Genomic DNA, 21,335 nt, shown 5'->3' with positions numbered 1-21,335 from the left:
GATGACATTTCTGCTTCATTCCTTTATCTGTGACTAAAGAAAGCTGGGGTCCTTTTGGACAAACTAGGAATATAGAAATGAAGTAGGCCTGCCATCTGGAAAATGGGAACACGTGTCATGACTGCTGTGGTCCTGTGGAAAACACTGTCAGCAGCTGAAAGGAAACATCGTCTCCCCAGGACAGAAGTGTGCATCGGTGTGGCACTGGCGGTCTACTTCTAAAATCTCTCTTGGGCAGATAGGGAGAGGCAGGGCACGCAGGAAGCTCGGGAACATTCCCGTGCAGAGACGGCAGGAGATAGTAGTCCCCCTCACCTGTTTGACCAGCACGTTCTTCATGACAACCATCGGGGACAGTGCAGGGAAGGCACTGCCTGCAGTCTTGGAGTTCTGCCTTGGCCTGTCTTCCCGGCCCCAGCCTAAGGCGCTCAGCATGTCCTCGGATTCCATCTGCTCTGCCGAGCTCAGACATTCTGAGCTCCCATCTGGTGGGCAGAAGAGTGGTCAGTTCACTTAGGATCTAGGTGAGGGGCTCTTAAGCAGACCTTCAAAGGAGTCAACAGACTTCTTGAAATGGAATAGAACATTTGTGATAGAAGTTTTTGCGAATTTTTCTGAATGGGTCTTTAGCTTTCATTGTATTCTCAATGGAATCCACAATTATCCCTCCTATCCCCAAAGATTAAGAATCCCTGCCCTAGGACAGCAGGCTTCCTTCTAACTCTGTTACAGACCAGAGCTTGCATCACTTAGGGTGTATGTGAAAGTAAGCATCACCACCACAGGAGAAATGGGTTGAAGGCTTCACAGTGAGAGCATTACCTTCAAGCATCTGTTGCTGAAAGGGGAACGGAGTACATGCGTGACCTGGGGCAGGATTAAGACCTTTAGAGGCTCTGGGCACCACAAAATAGAGTTACAATAATAAAAACAAAATGAACCTGTAAACCTCCAAACTTACATCCATGCTGAAATGTAAACAGCTCCAGCCTAAGTTTTCTAATTGTACACTTCTGGGTAAGCTCATCAGAGCTGAAATTTGAAATGTGTCTTTGTTACCCACCTCCACCCAGTTAAGCACCTCTCTTGTGGGTGTCCTAAATGCATGCTGAGTGTGCCTCCTAGGGACCCTGCACAACCGGTGATAGAAAGACGCTGCTCTCTACGGTAAAGAAGATAAGGCTGCCCTACGGGAAATCCATACAAAAAAAACTTAATTAGCTACCTGCTAGAGTAAACCAAGAGATTGCTATAACCCTGCTAGTGAGGAGTCTGGGAATACACTAAATGCTCATCAAGAATCTCAGAGTAATTTGGATGAGGCAGGACCGAAATGTGACTATAATTTAAATGAGTGTAACTGTCAACACTTGCATTTAATCAGAATCTCTCGTGATGCTTTTTAGAATTTACAGATGTCGGGGTCCTCCCCTCAATCTGCTGAACTGATTTATCTGGTGCCCAGGAAGTGGATTTTCACAAAGCACAAGTAATCCAAACGTGTGCCTCTAGTTAAGAACCATGGCCAGAAACAAAGGACCTCAGAAGCAAAATGCATACCTAGTGGATGGATCTTGGTTTCTAAATGTCACAGGTGAGTTCAATTCAAGTCTTTGGCAGTAAAAAGTACAAGATGAGCCTGGACGTCTTATTGTCCCCAAAAGCAAGGAAATGTTCAAACATAAATGCGGTCAAGTCAAAAAGACACAGGAACGATCAAGAAGGAGCTTCCACTGGCCAAACTTGGGACAACTTGAGTATCAAAAAGAACAATCATATAGGATTGACAGACTGAATTACAAAAGAATTCCAAGTATCCATAGCGATACTCAAAAAAGGAGGACAAACTCTTCTTTACAGAAGAGTGTCAGCTAATAAAATGTACAAGGAACGATAAAATCAGATCACCCTTTTTAAGCCACAAATGTAGTAACTGATTCAGCTAAGGATAATCAGTGGTGGTTGCAAAAACCACTGGTCAAGAGTTTTGGGGACACAGGAGAGTCACACAGTCTCCAAGTATCATCCCATAAATTACGTTCTAATTACAAAGAGAAAAGGATACTTTTATGATAGAGAAATCTGGTACAGGCTTACACACTACCTTAAACAAGTGATCAGCCAGGGCTTCATCAAGAATAAGACAAATTTAGGAGTCTCATCATGTGTTGCGATGGGAAGGATGTAACATCAAAAATGTAGTACTCTGGTAAAAAGGAAATGTTTATCCTGATTCAAATAATGGGGAAAACACCAGAAAAATCCAGAGAGTGAGACATTCTACAAAACAACAGGCTATCTCATTAAAAAATGTCACTGTCATTGTAGCGCCTGGGTGACTCAGTTGGTTGAGTCCGACTTTGGCTCAGGGTATGATTTCACAGTTCGTGGGTTTGAGCCCCGCGTCAGGCTCTGCACTGAGAGCCTGCTTGGGATTCTCTCACTCCCTCTCTCTCTGCCCCTCCCCTGCTCATGTTCTCTCTCAAATAAATAAAATAAACTTGAAAAAAATGTCACTGTGATTAAAAAAACAAAGGAAAGAAGGGAAGGAAAAAAAAGACAAGGCAAGATGAGAAAGCTGTTCTAGACTATATAAGACTAAAAAGGACAACTAAATGAAATGCCCAATCCTCAACTGCATCCTGGATCCAAAACCAACAAATACACAAAAAGACAAACAAAGGACATTATTGAGACAATGGGGAAAATCTGAATATGGACTATAGCTCATTAATAACTACATCAAGGTGAAAATTCTCGGTTACGACAATGATATTATAATTATACAGGTTATTCTTTTTGGAGATTTGTACTTAAGTAGTTACGGACAAAGGGTCAAGTGTTTGCGACTTACTTTCAAATAGTTCAGTACATAAATACATTTTTTACACATGCACGTTTAGATTATATTATATATATATTTATGTGTGTGTATAAAGAGGTGTGCTTGTGTATAGAGAGAGCAATATGGCAAAATGGTATCACTCAGTGGATCTGAATGAAAGACATTTGTGACACTCACTTTTGTGTAGATTTGAAGTTTTTCAAAATACAAAGTTGGGGAAATAACTAAAATGGGAATAATTAAATATGGAAAAATAATTACAATGGGAAAAACTACCTTGGTTTTACAAATCACATCACACTCCCAGGTAACTGGAACAATAACTCCTTGAACTAACTCACTGGCACCTGGCCCAGGAGCGGCCAGAGGCATCCACTGGGGCCATTTTCGGGGGCATAATGAGTTAGATTATTTTTAATATCATCTTGTATCTGAACAACTCAATGCTTCTGAAAGCACTTCTACATAGACAATAAGGAAACTATCAGAAAAACTATGCCCCAGACTTTGGGACATACTACCGAACAACCGGCCTGACGAGGTTGAGGTTGTCGAACGGTATCCTGAAATGTCAACATATTGGGAATAATAGGTGATAGGATTATGGAGAATGTTTCGTTTCTTCTTTACATGTTCCTAAATTTCTAAGCTTCCTCAATGAGCATGCATTACCTTCACAGTAAGAAAAAAGGACGAAAAACAAACATGATAATAAAAGTAAGAGGTATTAGGCCTACGATGTTTCCCAAACCAGTCTGATCACAGAAATCACCAGAAACACTTGTAAAAAAATAAAATAAAATCCACCTTTCCTGAAGGCCCTCCCCCAGACCCTTGCTATCACAATCTCCAGGAGAGGGGTCTGGTGATCAGTATTTTTTTTTTTTTTTTCCTCTCTCACAGCCCCGAGAAAATGAACCCTGTCCACCAGGAACCATGATCTTGGACTTCTCCCCTCCAGAACTGTGAGACAATAAATTTGTTTTCTGAGCCGCCCAATTTATGACACTCTGTTGTGGCAGTCCTAGCAAACTCATACATTATCCTAACCAACAGAAGTCTGGCTGGAGTAACCTCAGCTTAATACAGGACAATATTCTTACCATCCAGATAACAGGAACTACACACATTTCCAGGAGCCCACCCAAACTTCCACCGTAAGCTTAGCCCATTCCCTGATCAGCAGCTTTGGCCAAAGCTCAGTATGTATGGAATGCCAAAGCAACGGAACCTTCTGACTGTCCTATGGAAGTACAACTATATCACACAGCAGCGTGTTAGTCACACCAAATGTAGGTTTATTTTAGTCCCCACACAGAATATTTGCATTCCAGTGTCGCAACTGTGAGTATCCCAGCCAAAGTGTATTCCCCATTACTGACTACTCCTAATCAATCACTGAGTGAATAAATGATAAATGAGGTGGATTTGGCTGACACTGACCTAAAGAATTTCACCAGAGCTTTCCAGAATACTGGGAAATGGTGTCGAAAGGTAGGGCCTCTGGAAACACATGTCCCTGGATTCAAATCCCAGCTCTACCACTGACCAGTTGCACGATCCTGGAAATTATGTAATCTTTCTATGCCTCAGTTTCCTCATCTGTAAAATGGAGAACATAATACTTTCTCACAGGATAGTTATTATGATTTATTGTACGTGAACTGTGATCTATGCAGCGATGGGCTGCAGCTGGTTCTTACCGGCTCATAAGGACTGGTGGTATACATCTTTTCTAGTTCCCCAAATCCTCCCATCCCCACATTCAGTAACATCTTATTAGTAGCCTGAAATTAATTGGTCCTGGTGAGAGTACATACATCATGGAAACTGGCAAACATTATTCATCAGGGCCAGCCATTGGTTATATAGAACTTCTATGGTAAATTCTATATAAATGTTAACGTCATTATCATTACTCAGGAGGTACACCGATTCCCTTGTGAGTCTGAGAAGGCATGCTGCTAATTAAATAAATAACACTGATGAAATTCCTTCAGCAATTGATTACCTCAGGGGAATCAGTATATACCTGGGTGGTGGTGACTGGTATTTTTAACAAGAACCTCAGATGAGCCTTGTGATGAGTCAAGCTTGGGAAACAATGCTGAGAGAGAAGAAAAACCCAAAGGGCTATAAGCTGGCCCTCCCTTCACTGGACTGTCCCTATTCTAGTCCTTCGATCGGCTGGTGCTCTGTTCCTCTCTGAGCAACTGTCTATTTATAATTTGGCTTCTCGTGCAGCATGCCTACAGGCAGAAAACATACCCCTCTAGGGATGAGAGAGTTCTAATTTTCCTAACAGCTGCATTTCTCACTATAAATTAATAAATCAACAAGATGGATTGATAAGTCTCTGTGAAGCTGGATAACATAAATCTTCCTCTCGGGGAGGGCTCTGCTCTCAGGATGCTGACCCAGCCAGAATCCCCTGGCTTCATCTCTCTGCATCCTCTGCACCAAAAATGTTGACCCCAGAGCCATACTGAAGTCACTGAAACACTCAAATGTGGAAACAGAAGTGCCGGGCACAAAATTAAATGATTCACTGCATATGCAGCTAGCCCTTTCAGATAAGGTTTGAAACAAACTAATGAGGAAAACCGTTCTACTTTCTTGTCTCTAGTAGATTCTCAAGTTTGGAACTGAGGCTCTCCAAGCCCAAATACAAACGCACAGGTACTGGCAGGGATGGGTTGTGGCGGGGAAATGTTTTTAAACACAGCAAATTACTTTCTTGGTAAAAAACAGCTGTCTTAAATCACATACTACTCCTGTTTCGTTTGCTACATGGAGACAGCATGCAGCAGTACTTTTTTCCCAGCAATGTAGCTGTTCCTATGAAAAAGGAGCTCAGACAACAGAATTGCCAGTATTTAAATATTTTTTTCCCACTAACTTTGCAACGGCTGGAAATGTAAGGTTTAAAGTTGAGAGTCTGCACTGGAAAAAGATGTCAGATCATTCCTTCAGAACTAACCCCAGTGACTCTGCTGGGTAAGTGGCCCACCAGGTGGCACCAGAATTACCATTTTAAGAGATCAGAGAGTTATTTATCTTGTACATGAAAGCTTCCCACCTTTATCACACAAATGAGTTCTAGGGAGGGCGTTTTTCAGGCAAATCATTCATCACAATGTGGAAGGAATAAGGTATTTTTAACCTGAAAATCCAGAGTCCTTATCTGACTCAGCAGCTGCCATGCCGTGCTGACGAGCCACTTTCTTCATCTCTGTGCCTTTGCCCAGTTTGGCCGAGAGTCTTCTGGGGCTCTCTCTGGGTGGGTTTTTCCTCTCCATGTTTTACCGGGCTAGAAGTGGATTCATCAAGTCCTGTCTTTCATCTGGATTGCCCTGTGAGACACAACAATTACATAAGAAGACACTGCCTGGAGAGCTGAAACAGGTGATCCAAACGGTGAGGAAAGGAAGGGCAAAGAACGCTGGCCTCGCCCACTTCCTCTGTATTTTCCCAGAGGTCTCAGCTTACAAAGGCTTCAAGTTTGCTAAACACTAGAACGATTTCCACCCAAAAGAAGGTTCACTGTCCTCTCCTGCCCTCAAATTCCATTACGAATTCAGGGCACACAAACCACACTCAGTGGAAGCTTTGTAAACTGTGAACAAAGGCACACTTGATTAGGCTTTTTGGAAGGGGCAACTCCCCCTGCTCCCTGAGGGAGTGAGGAGAGGTAATGCCCACCTCGGACAAGGCTTGCTTTCCCAGCGTGCACTGGCGGGCTCTGGACTGCCACCTCCTGTAACACAGTTGCTCAAATGAACCTTTCACTTCTTTGGGTGAGGTACTAAACAGAGTAAACACAGCTCCTCATACAAGCTACATACAAGAACTTTTCTGCACAAAAGTAAGATCATATATAACTGTGCTTCGATTCTACACAAGTCCACACACGACATTATTGCTGTTAATGTCCTCCTCGGTTGCTATTCCATTTTACAGAGAAGGAAGGTGAGGCTCAGCTAAGTTACACTCAGTCGTTTAGAAATACTTATCAGGTGCCCACTATGAAGCAGGCATTGGGCTAGGACCAGTACAAAGTGAATAGAACAGACATGGTCTCTACCTTCCTGGAGCTTGCGGTCTAAATAGCCAGCCAGACGTTAATCAACCAATTCCACAATTACTTAATTACTATTTGATAACAGCTATGAAAGGGAGGGGCTGACAGTCTGAGGGGACTGGGCAAAAGAAGGCTTTCCTGAGGAAGTGACATGTAGCCCAGGATCTGGAGAAGCCAGGGAAAGGGGGCTGGGTGGGGTGTAGAAGTGAGAATGCCCTAAAGGTGCAAAGAGTCTGACACATTCAAAGAGTTGAGAGGCCAGGGAGGCCAGAGCACAGTGAATGGGGGGGGGTGGGGGGGGGGGGAAGGTTGAAGGCCATGCACTTGTGCCTCGACGGATTGGTGAGGGCCAGACAGGCAGTGCCTTATGACCAATAATCAGGTCAGCATCTTAAAAGCATTTTGGATGCTGAACTGAGATTCAAGTGGAGAGAGGCAAGAGAGGTGCTGAGGTCATTCGGATACTGCCCCGGTAGCCAGGTGGATTAAAGTGGTGGCAATGGAAATGGAGAGAAGTGAACAGACCGGAGACGTATGCGGGAGGAAGACTTGGGGCTTGGTGACTGCATGTTGGGGGTGTAGATGGTGGTACCACTTCCTAAGCTAAGCAGCCCAAGAAGAGCACGAAAGAGATTGGGTGGGGTGGCTAGGCTGTTCCAGTCTTGGTCACATAGAGTAGTGGCTGTGGGCCATCCAGGTGGAGATGCCGGGTGGGCTGTCACATGCACAAGTAGGAGCCCCGAAAAGCTGAAGAAGCCTACGCTTGCCCCACTGACACACAACTGGTCCACAGCAGACCTAGAACTTGGCTAACAGTGCAAAGAATGAGACAAATGAGCCCTTCAAAGGGCTGGCAGAGGCTGGGGACATTCCAGATATTTTAACAAGGCCGTCCGAGTCCCCACAGAATGGCAGGGGTGAGGATGGCACGAGAGGAATACACAAAGGATACTTCAGGGATAAAGAGAATGGGGAAAACGACAATAACAATGAAAACTGGGGAGGTGCTATGGTCTGAATGTTTGTGTCCCCCCAGAATTCCTATGTTGCAACTCTGACCCCCAAAGAGGATAGTATTAGGAGGCAGGGCCTTTGGGAGCTGCTTACATCATGAAGGTGGACACTCACGAATGGGATTATAAAGGAGGCTCCGGAGAGATCCCTTTCCCCTTCCACCACATGAGGACAGTGAAACAGACTGTGACCCGGAAGAGGGCCCTCACCTGAGTGTGCCGGCACCCTGATCTTGGACTTCGAGCCTCTAGAACTGTGAGAAATACGTCTTTGTTGTTTAAAAGCTACCCAGTCTGTGGTATTTCGTTACTGCAGCATGAAAGAGATGGAAACAATGCCTGGTGAAGTTTTAATTCACAGTCCATTTGCCCTTCTGAGTGGAGAGAGACACAAGCTCCATGCCAAAGGGCACCGTATCTGGAATACCCCGAAACGCCAGGCCTGAATGCTTCTCTAGCAGAGGATCTAGTGAAGAAGCAGAGGAGCGATTCAGGATAAAAATTAAAAACAAAGGTATTTACAAGCATCCTTGAGCAACCCTCTTGCTCATACTTTTGCATACAGAGTGGACTGAAGGGAACACATCTGAACGAGACTAAATTTTATTTAAAAAAATTGTTTTTAAGTTTATGTATTTATTTTTGAGAGAAAGAGACTCTGAGAGGCAGAGAGAGAGAGAGAATCCCAAGCAAGCTCTATGCTGTCAGCTCGGAGCCCAGTGAAGGGGTAGATCTCATGAACCCTGAGATCGTGACCTGAACCAAAATCAAGAGTCAGGACTCTTAATCGACTGAGCCATCCAGGCACCCCTGAATGAGGCTGAATTTTAAACACGACTACAAGTAAAAAGTATTTTGTACCATAGCTAACTCATGTAAAGGGACTGGCTTCCCCATTCAACCCATGTCAAACTAAGCACTCTTCCACAGGTCCCAAGTTAAGTCCTATGAACGTAAAAGAGAAAACAATGGCCCCCGCCCATCTCGCATAGCACCATCTTGCAAAGCAATGTCTCTATTGGGTGGCTATGAAATTTGACAGCATGAATAATCCAGTTTAAAAAGTAAACCAAAATGTAAAACTGTATTTCTAATTAAATCAGGATCCTTTTGTATGGAACCCAACAAATGTGCAGTTTCTTTTCCCTGAAATAATACCATCCAAAAGTGAATAGGAAGCTTCTTCAAAAGGGAAGTAGATATAGCTTGTGGATGGGCAATCACTTACTCAGGCCTGACTTACTTTCTTACTTATTATTACAGGGTGTGCGCGAGAGCTGGTAAGGAGCAGAAAGAGGGAGAATCCCAAGCAGGTTCCATGCCCAGCGCAGAGCCCAATTTGGGGCCTGGTCCTACGACCAGGAGACCTTGACTCAGCCACCCAGGCGACCCCAGGTATTTTAGATAAAGCATCCCAATTTAGTCTACAATCCTTTCGACAATGAAAAAAAAATGACTATTATTAAAGTGTAGCCAATACAGCTACAGAAGATACACAGGAGGGGCACCTGGGTGGCTCAGTAGGTTAAGTGTCTGACTTCAGCTCAGGTCATGATCTCCCGATTCTTCAGTTCGAGCCCCGCATTGGGCTCTGTGCTGACAGCTTAGAGACTGGAGCCTACTTTGGATTCTGTGTCTCCCTCTCTCTGCTCCTCCCCTGCTCATGCTCTGTCTCTGTCTCAAAAATAAACATTAAAAAAAAAGATACATAGGAATTTTCTGGCTCATTGGAAATGTGCAGGACAATACTAATTGTGGAATCAAAACACAAATGTTGAAATAGGTTAAAAGAGAACAGATGCAAAAATACTAAGTCTTAGAGAATGAGTGGTCGTTGGAAATAACGCATAATCCACTTTAGAATAGCAAATTGAGGGGTGCCGGGGTGGCTCAGTCGGTTAAGCATCCAACTCTTGATCTCAGCTCAGGTCATGATCTCATGGTCTGTGAGATCAAGCCCCGAGTTGGGCTCGGTGCTGACAGCATGAAGACTGTTTGGGTTTCTCTCTCTCCCCTGACCCTCCTACCCTTCTCCAGTTTGTGCACATGTGTGCACTTTGCTCTCTCTCTCAAAATCAATAAATAAACTTAAAAAACCAAAAAGAATAGCCATCGACTACTTTGGATGTGAAAATGACTACAAGTATGAAAGCCTCTGCCCTAAGTAATGTTCTGCCTTAGGGTCTTAGGAAAGTTCAAGCGGGATGGACAATGAAAGGTTACATCATCCCACCTTGACCTCTCTTCTCTGCGAGGAAACGTACTTCCTTCCTGAGAGTGGCACCAGGGACATCAATTAGCCAGTGAACAACAGACCCACTCATACACAGCACCACGAGGCCCTCAGCAGGAGAGAAGCACACAGAGTAATGGCATTTACTACCGCTGTTGTCAAACCCAGGGCCACGCAAATGGCAGTCTGAAAACCCTAAGATTCTTTTTCCTCCTCAATATTATTTTACCACAAAGTCAGGTGCTCATAAGCTGACTAGCAGTCAAAAATAGGTTACTAAGCCCTTACCCACCATGCCGTCCCCTGCTTCCTGGCACTGACTGGAAACCACGAATGCTGCTTTACAAACATCTGAGATCCTCACGTGCCGGACTCCGCACTGAAAGGACTCCAACCTAAGTTCCCCGGATTGTCAGAATGGACCCTAATCGAACCTTTGGAACTGCGTATGTAACATATTATCCAAATAGTTCCCAGACAGAATAGTACACATAAAACTCATAAGGGAAAGTGAATTGATAAAATACATAAATTGATATAAATAGGTGTATAAGATAAAACTCTAACAAGTGTGCCATAGCACTTCTATTTTTATACCTCTTACATTGGAGTCTAGTTATTTGTCTCCTCAACCTCAAGAGTTGTTTTTTTCATCTTTGCAACTTCAGCCCCACCCCCCTCCCATTAATGTGTGAGGTACTCAACAGAATAAAACATTCCAACAAACCTTCCATCCTGCTGAGTCTTGCGGACAGCCTAGCAGCTTAGCTGTCACTGAAATACCTGAACAGCTTGAATGAAGGTCAAGACTGTGCATCTCCAAACACCGTGGTCACCTCAAGACCTACCTTCCAGACCCAACTTCCTTATTCTAAGGTGAAGCCTTAGGAAAAAATCCACCAACCAAATTAAAAGGTTGTCTAATCCACAAACAATCTTTATGGAGATTTAGGCTTATGATAAAAAGGAGACCCAATGTTTACAAGGATTTGAAATGCTGCTCTCGGGTCTTTCCTTTTATAGACACCTGGCAACTTTCCCAAGAGCTCAAGTTCCCTTTAAAATGTGTCACGTGCATAGCATGCGTGCATGGACAGAGGTGTGAGGTGAAAGCCCAGAGGCTTAAATACAAAAAAGGACAAGGCCATAGAAAACTAAGACCTTACCACCCCAAAAATCATGAGTAATCCCAGTTAGAATTATAAATACATTACTAGCTTTTCTTTTGAGGTTTGTTTTCTTTTGGTCTCCAAAGATACCATTCTGGGGAAATGTCTATGTGTTTTAACAGGGGGCTGTGGGGGACCAACCCATCTACCTAAATCTCAAATATTCATTTTCCCCTTGGCATCCATTTCCATTCTCCAACTTGGCTGCAAATTTATGTCAAAGATCCTGAACCCCAATTCCATACAATGTCCTCTGTTTGGAACCAGATATGGCTCACTCCATCTCCTCCTTCAAAGAGGAGATGAGATTAGAGAATTTCTCCAAATCCCCTGCTTCCAGAAGGGTTCACAGTAACAGTGCCCACCTCCCCATTCGCACCAGCCCACGCTGCATCTGTGCCAGACAGCAGAAGCACCCTCCAGGCATCCAACAGCCTGCCAGCTCAGCAGGGCAGAACTGGGCAGACCCTAGGACTGTGCTGTGACTGGCATACCACCAGGCTCCCAGGGCAAACGCCCAGGCAATGCATACTGCCAGGACTTGGGCAATAACACGGAGTCTGGCTGCGGCCTGTGCCCTGGGCCTGGATCAGCGCTCCCCGAAACCCACCCACTAACTTCTTACTTGGCAACACCCACCTTCTCCTCTACCTCCCCACCCCCTGGCACCATACCTGGCAAGCTGGCCACCCAGGGGAAATAACCAGCCAAGTGGGTGACAGCACACCTGCGTCCCAGGCCCAGGACCGGGCACTGTGTCCACCCCCAAACTGGAGGCCCAGGACTCTCACCGGCTCACCAGCCTCGCGCCCACTCACCTGCCCATTCCCTGCCCCTCTGCTCACAGCTCTGCAGGCCTGCAGGCTCTCCGCCCGCTGCCCAGACTCTCAGCAGGGTTAGACGGGGGCCCACCCTTCCTGAGTGCGTACCCAACTCGTTCCCCACACAAACCCTCTCCCCACACACAGCCTCTAGGCACCTGCGATCCCCTCTCCCACGCAGCTTCGCCCCTCGCAGCAAAAGCACCAACTATAAGCGGAACAGCCCCACCGCCTCCCGCTCCCACCATTTGGCCCTCCAGTCCCCTGAAAGTCCGGGTGCTCTCTCTTGCCTACGTCGCTCCCCTTCTCTCTCTCCTACTCCTGCCTCCTCTCCCCACGCACCCCGCGCAAACCCTCTGCCCCCGAGCCCAGCCCTCCCTCTCTCACCTAGGGCCGAGGTCGCCTCTCCACGACCGGACCCGCGGGTCAGGTGGCGCATGCGCGAGCCCGGCCCCGCGGCTCCATGACAACCCCGTCGTCGCCCAGTCTCAAGCTACCCCTCCACCTCCCGCCCATTTCTCCTCCCCGCGCCTCCTCGGCTGAATTCTCCAGCCACGTGACTCGGCTCGGAGGACCCGGCACCATGGAGACTGTCGGCGGTACTCCTAGAAGGGCCCTTCGCCGGAAGGCGAGGCCGGCACCCCTCTCCGAGGGCCGCGGACGTCCCTAAGAGGCCTGCGCGCTCTCCGAGGAAGGCTGGCGTCTCTATGGTTGATTCTGCGCGTTCGCCGCCATCTTGTACAGGGGACCTTGAACGAGGAGCCGCGGGGGCACTGCTTTGAGGCGGGGTTTGGAGGAGCGGCGGGTGGGCGGGCTTCTAGCAGACGGCAGGTGGCGTGATTCTCCTGTGGGAGCCGGTGGAGATTGGCCAGGGGGAACTGGCTCTCTCGGTGTGTACGCGGGGACACCCTTAGGGTTGGGGACCGGGACCCGCCGGGTGACGTGCACGTGAGGCGGAGGCGGTGGCGTCAGGCGTGGGAGGAGGGGTTGCCACCCTTGCAGACGTCTGGGCCCGGCGGAGGCGTGTCTGAGAGCCCCGCGCGCGCGCTGCTCACGTTTTTGCCACGCCTGCCGCGGCGGTTGGCTTGCGTTCCAGTCTCCCTCCAGAGACAGGCCTCCACGAGGCAGGGACGCAATCAGTATTTCTGTTGGATGGTTTCATGTCATTTGACGTCTGAGTCCCTTTGTCTGGTGCTACTGTCCGAGCTCCCGGGTTGTATATGGGTACAGGCTCTCCTGCCAGCTTTTGGTGAAGTGCCACAATGAGCACACGTGTAACACCTAAAGAAAAAAAAAGGGGGAGGGGGGTTGGGATCGGTTCTCTTGCGTCAGATCAGTGAGGGTTACTAATTAGAAAAAAAAAAATCATTCTCAAAAGAAAGAAAGAAAAACATTCCTTCTCAGGTGAATTTAAAGAGACAGGTGGAGGCAAGTTCTAGAGCTGTCCGCTAGGGTAGCCACTAATGACTAGGGGACATTAAGCTAGCCACATTTCAAACCGCCAATGGCCACATGTAACGAATGGCTACCTCATTGGACAGCGCAGATTATACCTCATTGCCAGCATTACAGAAAGTTGTATTCAGCGCCGCTGATCTAGATCCCGGGACGGGGAAATCGCCCTGTGTTGGTAATCCAAGCCTTGGTAAGCGCTGCTAGGTCATGGTTAATCACGTTAGTCCTCTAGACACAGTTCATGCTAATGCATGTTTACATATGAATGTGTTTGTTAGCATAAGCCCCATCAACAAATAATAATCGAATGACTACAGCATGTAAAGCTTTTGTTTAGAGGATGGAGGGAGTGGAAACAATAGTTACCAATTATCAAGTAATTAAGAGCCAGCCAGCCTTACATGCATTCTCTTATGATGCTTCTGCAAATTTATAAGGTCGGTGCTGGTATTTGCAGTTGATAGATGAGGGCACTGAGGTTTATGCTCATGATGACACAAACTACTAAGTCCAAGATCTTAACCATTTAGCTATATTGCTTCTTTGGGGGCGGAATAAAACATCCTTTGTCTTCAGATAGCTTAGAATCTGATATGGGGGAGACATGCTGTAATTATATGAGAATGTGATCAATGCCAAAGGATTTGGAATAGAATCTAATTAATAAAATCAAGGGAGGAAAAAAAAAAAAACCTCAGCTTTTTGTTTGTTGTCAGAGGAGGAAGAGAGCCGGAGGTAAAGCTTTAAGAAGGACAGATAAAAGTTGGATTTACAATAATGGAAGTAGATGAGGGCATAAGGCATACTGGGCAAAAGAGAATAAATGAAATAAGCCAAAGCATGAGGATAATTTTAGTCCTCCAAAGGTGCAAGTAAACCAGACTTCTCTGATTTTACCTATCTTATGAGCAGACATCCATGCTGTATCAATGACTTGAACTTCAAAGACACGTTTGCTAATGGAACCAAATGAATTAGACCAATTTACTGACAGACTTAATTTTCATTGAGTGTTGTTCTATAAAGTCATACAAAATAAGCCGTTCATGAAAATGGGTAATATTTTTATATAGCCAAACCAATGCAAAAAAATTGCCTGACTTTGTTAATTCACCAGGGTTTATAGCATCTTTGTTGATAATTTTCTAGTGCCATGAGTTCTTTAATCTTTGCTGATAGGTGAGCCTAAATGTGAGTTTAGGTTCCTGGGACAGAGAGGGGGTTTCAAAGCACGGTTTCTTCTTGCAGTAAAGTCCTTTCCAATTGGAGTCCTCAGTGCCAGCTGTAGTTCAAGACTCATTTTGTCACCACTGCTGCCAGCAGGGGGAGTCCTGCTCCCTTAAATGGTACACTCAAAGGCTTCACAAACTGGCTTCTTATCCTTTCTCCTGTCACAGAGTGCCAGTCTGGAGGCAGAGGCTGCACTTTGACCCAGACTGCTTCATTAAGATGTTACTCCCCCGTCCACGTGAGGGCTTGCCTTTTGAGTCCCACATCCCATAAGGATGCCATGAAGAGCCAACCTTGTGCTGAGTTTCATTTGAAGATATTTTCAAGTATTCAATATGGCATATAACTTAAAATATTTATAAATAGTTTTTAATACGTATTTTAATATTTAAGGTTGAATTTAAAATTAAAGTTCGAGCGTGCCTGGGGGGCCCAGTCGGTTAAGCGTCTGACTTCAGCTCAGGTCATGATCTCGAGGTTCGTGAGTTCGAGCCCCACGTCGGGCTCTGTGCTGACAGCTCAGAGCCTGGAGCCTGCTTTGGATTCTGTGTCTCCCTCTCTCTCTATGCCCCTCCCCGACTCATGCTTGGTCTCTCAAAAATAAACTTAAAAAAATTTTTTTTAGTAAATAAAATTAAAGTTCGTTTAAACCTATTTTAAAGTAATTAAAATAGTGTAATAGCAGTGAAAGTATTCAATAGATCGAGTTTCAAATCCCAGCTCCTGTCAATATCATTTTATAAAAGAAGGGCATTTTAACATTTCCCCCCACATATATACAGGAAGGAAGATAGGCCATAATCTCATGATTTAAAAACTAAATAATTTCTACCTTATGAAGAATTCATTGCATGATTCTTACTTTTCAGAATTTGCTGAGGATCAGTGAAAACATCATCCCAAGGACTAGCGTTTGAGAACCATCTATTTTATTTTTCCAAACCTTAGTCTGGCCATCTGTAAAGTAGTTACCCTCTAGTCTGAATCTAGCATTATTAGCGCTGGCCACTTCAGTGTTATAAGAGGATTTGCTGGGATGGTAGGCGTGTGTATGTTGCGGAGACCCAGAGCCGTGAGTCAGTAAGAGAAGAGGTCGGGGGCTCCAGCCTGTGCATGGGCAGAGGGATCCAGAGTTCCCAGGCTGGCAGGGGCAGAAGTGGGTGAGAGAGGGATGCAGACTCCTTTTTTTCTTAGCAGTCAGGTGACTAGGCCCCCATCAGCCAGGCTGGTTTTGGGCTCATGTTCTTAGGGGCTATCTGGAAGAGTGGGAACAACAATGGATAACATTTTGGTTACAATCAGGACATTGATACACAGACACAGGTTTGATTTCAGGGGCAATGGAAGCCCCTCCCAAATAGCTGTCCATCTTCTGGCTGGTACCTGAAATTCCTTTAAGTAAAATTGCTCAACATGCAAATACTCTAGAAACCAAGACAGAGTTTTTCACAACCGCTAACACAGAGTGCTTACTCTTTGCCAGACACTGTCTTAAGTGTTTTGCCTAGATTTACTAATTTAATCCTCAGAGTCCCATGGACCGTTACGGTATTATTATTCTCGTTTTACAGAGGAGGAAACTATGGTAAAGAGGCCATGTCACTTGCCCAGGTCCCTAGTAGTAAGTAGCGGAGCAGGATTTGAATTCCTGTGTCCTTGCTTTTAGCCATCCTGCTAGAACGGCTCCATGTCAATGTGGAAGCGGTACTGCCACACCCTTTCCTGCTGTGGGGAGGCCAGTGGGGAGCCAGAAGGCACTTGTGTGGGAAAGGATGCCAGGAATGGAGACTGGCCACCACAGAGGCGAGCTTTGCAGAAAACACCTCCATCTGGTCCTCTACTCTGCACGTGGTACAGGTATTTGGTGTGGGGTGGGGGTGGGAGGTCATGCAGATTTCAAACCACATGTTTCCAAACCCCTCAGCAGCTGCCTTTTACCTATTAGATCTCCTATCTAGGATCCTTTTAGTGGAAATATTTTAAAAGTGTCCTCTTCCCCCCCACTGAATGTGAAGTTTTTGACTTAACACTCACAGCTTCTCTTTTGCTAGATGGCCCAGAAAGCCGTTCAATTTCCCCCTTTGTGTGGAACCATTTGATTTTTAACTTGTAGGTTCTCCTTGGCCACATCTCCTATCTTGCCTTATCGGCTCTCCTCCCTTCTGTAAATAGCCCTCGGATCCCAGCTGTGTTCCCCGGCACGGGATTGCCAAAAGGCAGGGCACACAGGCCACCATAGCAGAAAGCCAGTTGGAGCTGGGGCTTTTAGTGGAACCTGACACTTCAGTAATAGGAAGCTGGCTACAAAGCCCAAGATCAGGAGCAGCTCGACACAGACAGTAGTAGTTATTCCCCAGATTAAACACTTGCTGTCTCTCAGGACTTGGTCAAGACTGGTTTGCACTGTAATTTCTTGGGTACCTATCTCTTCCCCACTGGAGTCTAAGCTCCTTCAGGGAAGAGATTACATCTAATGTTTTTCTCCCAAAAAGCAAAAAACACTACATATTAAGTATTCAAACGAGTTGTCTTCAGTGGGACCCCCAGATGCCTGAAAATTTAACAGTGCGCTCACACGTCACTGACCAGAATCTAGAAAAGGAAGACTCTACCAGCCAGGGAAGTGAGTCACTTAGGTGGCCACTGGTGCAAGAACAGACTGGAGATCTCTTGTCGGTTCCCTGACATGCTCTGCTCTGCCCCACCTCCAGGCCTCTTGCACACAACTGTATGTGTCACTGGGGCTTGTTGAAAGGTGGAGTGAAGGTTGTTGCTGGTATGTTCTGCTCCACGCTTAGTAATTCTGGCAGAGAAATTCCAGAGCCTTCAATGTTCCTACTGTACTCCCCCAACCCCCTCCCCAGTCATTGGAGGTCTTTTCTGTTCTGGGCATTTGCACAAGAATACCCTTGAATCCTGCCTGAGGTTTGACTGAGCTCTATTGGAATGGCTGGTTTTAATTGGAATTCCACGGAGAACCTCATAAGACTCAGTAGTCAGTGGAGATGACCCATGTAGTGTCTTTACTTTGCAGACCGAGACAAGCCCAGAACCTCACACACCACCACTCCTTCAGGCACTGGATGCGCACGGCTGGTGTTTTACTCCACAGGGTTGGCCGGCTGGGCTTGTTTAAGTCAGTATCACAACAGGTTGGATAAATGGGCACCAGATGTTGGGTTGAAGGCTTACCCAGCTGTTCTTCAAAACTACCTGGTTGATTTTATCTCAATTCAGAATCTCTTCTCTCTCCAACTGATTGCCTGATCCCAGAGTCAAAGATCTTAAAATTCAATCTAAACAGGCGACTGAAAAGCAAACAGTTTCTCAAGAAGTTTCAAATATATTTGTGGGAGTTGGGAGTGGACAAATATTCTTTTTTTTTTTTTTTTTAATCTAGGAGGTGGTCCTTTTGAAACTTCACATGAAAAAGATGAGTACTCTTGGCCTTCCAAATTTGAAGTGGCATTTAAATTTGATTTCCATTTTTCTTAATGCCAGAGAAGCTTTGAGGCATTTCTTATTCATTCTCCAGGGCTTCATTGGGTTTTCAGCCTATTTCAAAGATAATGATGTCAATACCTACAGTGGAGTGAAGTCTTTACAAGGCAACTCATTTGCCTAAAATGTCTGGGAAGTCACATCCAGACAAAGAAATTACCAAGAGCATTTTCTTCAGGTATAAAAAAGTGTAGTTTATTCACCCAGAACTTTGGTTTCTTTGAGATGTTGAGTGTCCCATTTTAAGACTTAAAAGACTGCTTTTATCTGGTAAAATCTCATCCCAGCTGGAGTTACAGGACATGCTGATCTGGAGCCTTGACTGAATTGACAGCCATCCACACGCAGAACCGCAGTGCTTTTGGTCTCCTGCTTTGTGGACAGGGATAAGAGGGTAACCCACAGGGTAAACCCAAGAAAATTCACCAGAATGTCTTGTGCTGATAGTTTAACGAAATTCTCCCTCCAGCACTTTCTGACAGGGCATGGGGATTTTCTCGTGTCATCAGACTTCAGGAGTGATTATGTCATCCAGGTGCAGGTGTTCTTGGCTGTCCTTTACCTGTTGTCTCCTCATGTCACATATAGCCAAGAAAGCAGATGACAGGTTCATCTCTGTTACACACGGAATTGCCAAGTGGTTGCCTAGCAACTCAGCACAATCAACATGGTCTCTGTTGTGGAATGTAGAGTGGTTGGCTTTCAAGAATGACTGTATTTGCATATTTCTTTGGGGCCTCCAGAAAAATAGGTATGTTTTCCTGGATTTAAGGTTATTAAAATGGCCTTTTGTATTGCTTCACCCTAGTACTCATTTTATAAAGTGACAGTCATCTAATCAAACTGTTAACATAGCAATTGCTTCGATTAAATTCAATTCAGTAAGCATCCTCTATATACAGGATACTATACCAGATACTATAAAGAGTTATAAGGAAGAACAAGTGTGGGCCCTGTCTCAGGGAACGTCTGTGTTTAGTAGATGTGTATAAACCTGTTGTTTACACGTGTGAAACAGACAGCTATGATGTGTATGAAAAATAAAGGTATTTTTATTTGGAAGGGTTCCTTTGTGTTTGATCAAAGGATTTTTCACTTTTATTTAGATTCCTTCCTTTATAGCTTATAGCGACGATCCGTTCAAAAAGCTGCAATCAGTTCAAAATCACTTTTAAGACCTCACTCTTATTGGCATCTCAGTAATTAGCAGCTCTTACCCAGCTCGTGTTGGATGTGACACCACCAGTGTTGTCGGCTGGCGCGGCGCTGCCCTGCGTCTGTACCGCGGTCTTTCTGCATAATTGCTGCTGAGATGCTCACAGCCTTCCCACCTCTATTCTGCACATTCCAGTTTAAAAGAAGCCCCTTGCCTTTCTTTGTCTACTTTGCAGCAGTGCCATCAGCCTCTGTCCACTTAAGGAGGGACTTTAGAATGTTCCATATCTTGCATCAGGGAGTCTTTTGATCACTCGAGCGAAGTTCTTTCCCACCGGAAAGATGGTTGCTAGACAGAGCCTGGGGTTTGACCAGCCCCTTTCCCTTGAGTTGGTTTGCTTGGTGGATTGGTTTCGCATCTTCCTCAAGAAGGTACCAGGGCCTGGTGTGAAGGAACTGTTCCTGACGGCTTTGGTGCACACCCTGTGCACCCTCATTAGCTGCCCCTCCTGAGTGGACTCCATCTGGAATCCACAAAGAAAAGAGGAAGCCTTTGAGGGCAGCTGGGCTGTGGCACCAGCGTTCTCCTCCACCACCTTCTGTTAGCACACTGTGGTTTCTGTGCTCGTCTTCCCCAGATCCAGTGCGGGACTGGTGTCTCACTCATCGTCTCCACCATCTAGTTCCCTCGGATCTTTTGCCATTCTCAAGAAATCACCCAGACCTCTTGTGTTCACACAGAGCATCTGACCTTTGCTTCCAGATCCGACGGCAGGCAGAAGAAAGGGGGCAGAAGGGAGAGGAGGAGCAGACAAAAGGAGACACTGTATTGATGTTTGCCTTCTTGTTCTTGATTTTATCCTCACACGTCTTCTCGTCTTCTCGGTAGTTCCTGCTGGCCTGCTCTGCAGATGAAACTCCAGAAGTGCTAACACCCACCATTCTACTGAGCATGAGCATATTGACCCAAGGCAGCTCTTCACTTATGATCAAACCAACCAACATTTACCATGTGCTGTGTGTCTCCTAAGGGTCAGGGACATGGTAAAGAATAACACAGTTTCTACCCCTGAGCAGGTCACCAGTCGGTTCTGTTAGGTGCTATAATGAGGACTGGGAACAGAGACAGAAGAGCAGTGAGTTCAGGTAGAGGGTGGGAGTTCAGGAAGAGATGTGTCTAACCCTTCAACTAGACCCGGGAGGCTGGCGGACCAGGGAGGTCTCTCTACTTACCTTTAGGAATGGGCCAAGAGCAGAGCGTCTGTGTCCCTTTGATGTTAGGAAATCCTTTATTGCTCTGATCTAAATCCTTTCCCCTGCAGTTTATACCCTGTATTGCCTCTCATTCCAATGTCAGTTGAAATAGCAAAAATCATTGCCTAGTAACCTAGTCAGTCAGAAGCCTTTAGTAAATCATCTCTGGTACTCTACCTTAATACAGGACAAAACCTATTTTCCTCCTACCCCAAACCCTGCAGCTTGACTTCTCCAGCTGCTACCCCGGGGAAGAGTTTCTGAGAGGTGCCCCCCTATTAGGGTGCTTCCTGGAAAGGTGGGGGGAGACAGGGCAATCAGCTATGGAGATGTGTGCCCCAAATGATTGCACTTGGAAGAGTCTGCACTGTAAACATGTTTCAGGGCATCTTCACTAAAGACAGAATTTTTGAGGTTGAATGACATACTAGAAGAATAAAGTCCAGTGTTTACAACATCCCACCACCAGCCTTCACCAGCCTGTGGGTTGTCATATTGACATCCAGACATAAATTTCCTTAGTTCTGAGCCCTCTTGAAGGCCTATAGAACTTTCTCCTGGTCCCCTCCTCCTACTAA

At 45.7% G+C, this 21,335-nt stretch overlaps 1 protein-coding gene and 1 long non-coding RNA gene across 11 annotated transcripts in view; one reads left to right on the top strand and one right to left on the bottom strand.

The window, feature by feature from the left end:
• Positions 1–13,048, bottom strand: part of CIPC (CLOCK interacting pacemaker) — a 19,974-nt gene extending 6,926 nt beyond the window's left edge. The window contains exons 1-4 of one of the 9 annotated variants that reach the window (XM_081795976.1): positions 12,550–12,652; positions 8,361–8,405; positions 6,009–6,201; positions 316–485 (exon numbers count right to left, since the gene is read on the bottom strand). In XM_081795976.1, the coding sequence (XP_081652102.1) occupies positions 316–485; positions 6,009–6,144 (306 nt within the window). In that variant the 5' untranslated portion in view covers positions 6,145–6,201; positions 8,361–8,405; positions 12,550–12,652. The other 8 variants (XM_081795977.1, XM_060620371.3, XM_060620376.3 and 5 more) reach the window with 8 other exon arrangements.
• Positions 12,943–21,335, top strand: part of LOC132670125 (uncharacterized) — a 21,115-nt gene continuing 12,722 nt past the window's right edge. For both annotated transcript variants that reach the window (XR_013556010.2, XR_013556009.2), the window contains exons 1-2: positions 12,943–13,052; positions 16,514–16,704. This is a non-coding gene — a long non-coding RNA (uncharacterized LOC132670125). The remainder of the gene's footprint in view (positions 13,053–16,513; positions 16,705–21,335) is intronic.

The sequence above is a fragment of the Panthera onca genome, chromosome B3 (assembly GCF_046562875.1).
Source record: "Panthera onca isolate mPanOnc1 chromosome B3, mPanOnc1 haplotype 2, whole genome shotgun sequence".
NCBI lineage: Eukaryota > Metazoa > Chordata > Mammalia > Carnivora > Felidae > Panthera > Panthera onca.
Note: the sequence above shows the minus strand (reverse complement) of the source record. Positions and strands in the feature narration are given on the sequence as shown.